The 5,000-nt window shown below is 44.3% G+C and overlaps 1 protein-coding gene across 1 annotated transcript in view; it reads left to right on the forward strand.

Moving 5' to 3' along the window:
- LOC116685814 (SH3 and multiple ankyrin repeat domains protein 2-like) overlaps nucleotides 1-5,000 on the forward strand; it is a gene marked incomplete in the record, with an annotated part of 236,568 nt that overhangs the window by 34,692 nt on the left and 196,876 nt on the right. The window contains 2 exon segments of the mRNA XM_032510775.1: nucleotides 2,418-2,555; nucleotides 3,515-3,624. Coding sequence (XP_032366666.1) covers nucleotides 2,418-2,555; nucleotides 3,515-3,624 — 248 coding nt within the window.

A 5,000-nucleotide genomic window follows, 5' to 3' on the forward strand; every position in this document is an offset into this window, starting at 1 on the left:
TTGTAGATATGGTGGTGCATGTCCAGTTTAAGCATGAGGATTTTGTAGTCGATCCGGAGTGAAACAGGGAGCCAGTGCAATGAGTATAGAATGGGAGTCATGTGATCATATTTCCGGACTATTAGGACTCGTGGCAGCGCTGTTCTGAATGTATTGAAGCTTCTGGATATTTCTGCCAGACATCCCAGCGAAGAGTCCGTTACAGTAGTCCAACCTTGTGGAAATAAAGGCATGAACAAGTTTCTCTGCATCTGGAAGAGTTAGAAGTGGGCGGAGTTTGGAGATGTTTCGAAGATGGTGGAAGGAGGTTTTACAGATGTGATCATTGAAGGTCACATTAAAAACTAAAGTAAACTTCCGTTTACTTTCAGGCATAAGCATAGGTTATTTTTTATGGTGAACACGATCTTACATTTCAGAATCACGAGTGCTCTTGTGAATGTTGACGCATTTGGTTTTTAGGGTGTGGTGAAGCCGAATCCCCCCCCCCCCGACACTTTTTGGATATCCAATGATTTTGGATAAATGATGAATCTTATTGTTATTGTGCATTTTTGGAGGAAAAAGCAACGCGGGTGTTTGAAATAACTTGGATCCTGCAACTCTACGATACATAGCTATTAATGGGGTGGCTCTTTAAGACAGCCAACGAGATGACATCACCTAAGCCCATCACCATGTGTGATCAACGAACTACATATGTTCAAATGTCCACCGCAAGTTGCTAGGGCAACGCCCAAATGGCCGTCCGCCAGTCGCCAGATCCGACATCGTCGGGAATGTGAACATCTTCCGGTTATCGAGTGATTTACGCCTTGAAAGAATGCGTCGTTGGTCAATTTGTCCAAAAACTCAACAGATAGAAGGCAAAGTGAAGACGTCAGCTTTTCAAAATAAAAGGTTGAACTATTTAGGGAAGCAGCGCCGCTGAGATTAAATCGATTAGTGTCATCAATTTAATTAATCTGCAACTATTTTGATTATCGATTAATCGCTTTAAGTCAAATTTTATGAAATAAAAAGTCATAAGTTCTAGTGTCTTCTCTCCTCTGGGACAGTAAGCTGGATGTCTTTGAGTTGGGGACAAAACGAGACATCTGAGGACGTCATCTTGGACCTTTTTGGGAAACATTGATCCACATTTTCAACCATTTTTGGACATTTTAGAGACCAAACAACTCATTTATTCATTCAGGAAATAATCAACAGATTAATCAGCTGATAATAAGAAATCTAAGTTATAATTTAGCGTTTTGATATTGTCCTTCTGTAGTGCAGCTAAGTCCCAGGTCGCTTCCTATTGGGTCTTAAGAGCGTCTTGTCTCCTACCCAGAAGCCACTGCAGTCTTGTCTCCTACCCAGAAGCCACTGCAGTCTTGTCTCCTACCCAGAAGCCATTGCAGCTCTGTGGGTCAGAGCCTGCCCCACTTACTCCTGCAAGACACGTGTCTGCTGGTCTTTGAATGTCTCCTCCGCATAACTGGTTGGAAGTGCACGTGTCTGCATCCATAGGCATGGATCCTGTGTGTGTGTGTGTGTGTCTGTGTGAGTGTGTGTGTGTGTGGGGCTGGGTAGTGTGTATGTGTGTTGTGTGCGTGTGTGGTGTGTGGTGTGTTGTGTGGTGTGTGTGTGCGTGTGTGGTGTGTCGTGTGTGTGCGTGGTGTATGTATTGTGTGTGAGTGTGTGTGTGTGTGGTGTGTGTAGTGCGTGTGGTGTGTGTGTGTGGTGTGTGTATGTATATGTGTGTGAGTGTGTGTGTGTGTGTGTGTGTGCGTGCATGTGTGTGTGTGTGTGGTGTGGTGTGCGTGCGTGGTGTGTCGTGGTGGTTGTGCGTGGTGTGTGTGTGCGTGTGTGTATGTATATGTGTGTGAGGTGTGTGTGTGTTGTGGTGTATATGTGTGTGTGTGTGGTGTGCGTGTGTGTGCGTGCGTTGTGTGTGGTGGTGTGTGTGTGTGTGTGTGTGTGCGGTGGTGTGTGTGTGTGTGTGGTGTATGTATGTGTGTGTGTGTGTGTGTGCGTGATGTGTGTGTGTGGTGTGTGTGTGTGTGTGTGTGTGGTTGCGTGCTGTGCGTGTGCGTGCGTGCGGTGCGTGCCGTGCGTGGTGGCGTGTGAGGTGCGCTGTGGTGTGTGTTTGTGTGGTGTGTGTGCGTGTGTGTGTGTGTGTGTGTGTGTGTGTGTGTGTGTGTGTCTCTGTGTGTGTGGGTGTGTGTGTGCGTGCGTGTGCGTGTGTGTGTTTTGTATGTCACTTGTACAAAGCACAGTGTGTTACATTAACTTGAATGAAACGTGCGAATAATAATAAGAAGGTTTGTAGTCTGACACACGCTGTTGTTTTGATAGTTCGAGGTAAATAAAAGATCCACCTGACCTCTGACCTCTGGGGTCTTTTCTCTCTCTCTCCCCCCCCCCCAGTCCGCCGGCCCCGGCGAGGCCGTGGGCTCCAGGAGGAAGCTGTACAGCGCCGTCCCCGGCAGACATTTCGTGGCGGTGCGACCGTACGTCGCCCAGGCCGAGGGCGAGATCAGCCTGTACAAGAGCGACAGGGTCAAAGGTCAGCTTGTTGCCATGGTTACCTGTTTTTTCTTTTTTTTTTACATCACTCTGGGGGTCCACGGCACAGTCCCAGCCCCCCGGACCCAGTAAAACCCCCGTGCTGTCTCCCCCGCAGACCTGCAGATTTGAGCTTTTTTGAGTCAAAATTTCAAATGAAAAACCGTTTTTATCGACTTTTTCCTCCATTTTGTGTCTTTCCGCTCACGTTTTGTCACTTTTTTTTTTACACTTTTGTGTCTTTCTCCCGATGTTTTTGTCACTTTTTCAACGTTTCGTCGACTTTTTCTGAGCCTTTTGAAATTTTTGTGGATTTCCCCCCGAAACGTTTAAAGATATTTTTTTTGACATTTGTCACTTTTTTGGGACATTTTTGTCACTTTGTTTGGCATTTTTTTCACATTTGTTCCCATTACAGACACTTTTATTGACATTTGTCTTTTTTGGACTTTTTTTTTTTTACCTGAGAGTGTTTTGCAGCCTGTCGCGATGCGTTCACTGCTCCAGTTGACACCGTGATGACAAGACATAAAAGACATATTGTGCAGCCCTAGTTATTTTTGGATATGTCAGATTAGATTGGATTAGATTAGACTTTATTCATCCCAAAACGGGGAAATTTCCTTTTTTCTTCAATAGCAGCAAAAAACTAAAACACACAAGTAAACACACAAGAAATACAAGCAAACAATAGACAATGTTTATAAGATTGAAAGTAAGCAAAATGGCGTCAAATGAAGGTATTTTAAAGTGCGGTTGCCATGATTATACATTGACTCTATATCTATAATCCCCGTTATATTGTGTATATATAGAGAATCATGTGCCTTGATGCTGAATTACCTTCTATTCAGATGTTGCATTTGACTGAAGTGCTTTAAATGTTTTCCCGTATCATTGCCACTCCCTCCACCTCTCTCTCTCTCTCCCCTTCTCTCTCTCCCCCCCCCCCCCCTCGGCCCAGGCTGAGCATCGGGGAGGGGGGTTTCTGGGAGGGCGGCGCCCGCGGCCAGGTGGGCTGGTTTCCAGCCGACTGCGTGGAGGAGGCCCGGCCAAGGCCGCGACGAGAGGAGTGTAAGGAAGCTGGGGGGGGGGGGGGGGGGGGGGGGCATTGGCTCTAGTAGGACGCAAGGGATTGGTTGTGTGGGGGGGGGGGGGGGGGGGGGACATTATAGGGGTAGTCCACTTTATTGGGGAGAGAGTTGCGATGAAATGGCAAAAACACAGGAACACAAATTTAAAAGAAAAATAAGAGAAGATGACGACTTGAATACAAAAGCTTTGATAAAAGCAACAAAAGGTTCAAAAAAAAAATGTATTCAAAAAAGCGACAAAGGATTACGAGGTTGTCCCCGAAAAAATGTTTGTTTCCTGCATTCTGGAGAATTTTTATGTGACAATTTGTGGCTTTCGCTGATATGTGGCAGACGTCTTATTATGTAGGGGACAGGAATGCTGGGGGGGGGGGCAGTCTAAATTAATAAATAAAAAGTTAAAGATATTAAAGGAAAAAATTACAAAAACAACTACAAAAGCTCCAAAAACGTTTAAAATAGCAATAAAAACGTCATCGTAAAGCACTAAAACGTTGAAGAAAAGTTAGAAAACGTTGAAAAAATTGACATATTGACAATTGACAAGGGCGTAGTTTTTTTTTTGGGGGGGGGGGGGGGGGGGGGACATTATAGGGGTACTCCTCTTTTTTGGGGGAGGGACTTGATGAAGAAATGACAAAAACAGGAAAAATGACCCAAATTTGAAAGAAAAATTGTTTGAATGAAAGCAACGACTAAAATACAAAAGCTTTGATGAAAGCAACAAAAAGTCCAAAACAACCCCAAAAATTTCCAAAAAATGACGACAAAAGATCACGAGGTTGTCCCCCAAAATATTGGTTGGGGGGGCAGTCTAAATTAAGAAATAAAAAGTTAAAGATATTAAAGGAAAACATTACAAAAACAACAACAAAAGCTCCAAAAACGTTGAAAATAGCAATAAAAACGTCAACGTAAAGAACCAAAACGTTGAAGAAAAGTGACACAGACGTCCAGAAAACTACAAAAATGTCGCTGTAAAAAAAAATTACAAAAAGCCAAACCTGTTATTCTCCTGTATTGTTCAAAACCTTTTGCATATTCCAAACATCAGACGTACGGGGGATGTTTATATAAAGGAATCATGTGCATCTCAACAACTATGGATTAGAGAACGAGACCCTGTTCTATCGATGCATCCTGTAGAAAGAAAAGAACATAAGCTAATGCTAAATGCTAAATGCTAAATGCTAAATGCTAAATGCTAAAAGCTTCCTGAGGCGGTTTGATGGCACGTGGTCTCGTTTTCTCTCTCCAGTGCACTAGCTGCATGTGTCTCTGCTCGTCTCCCGGTCTCTATCCGTCCCCCCAGGCTGCGCTACGCTAAGCTAAGCGCTACGCTAAGCTAAGCGCTAC

The sequence above is a fragment of the Etheostoma spectabile genome, unplaced genomic scaffold (assembly GCF_008692095.1).
Source record: "Etheostoma spectabile isolate EspeVRDwgs_2016 unplaced genomic scaffold, UIUC_Espe_1.0 scaffold271, whole genome shotgun sequence".
NCBI lineage: Eukaryota > Metazoa > Chordata > Actinopteri > Perciformes > Percidae > Etheostoma > Etheostoma spectabile.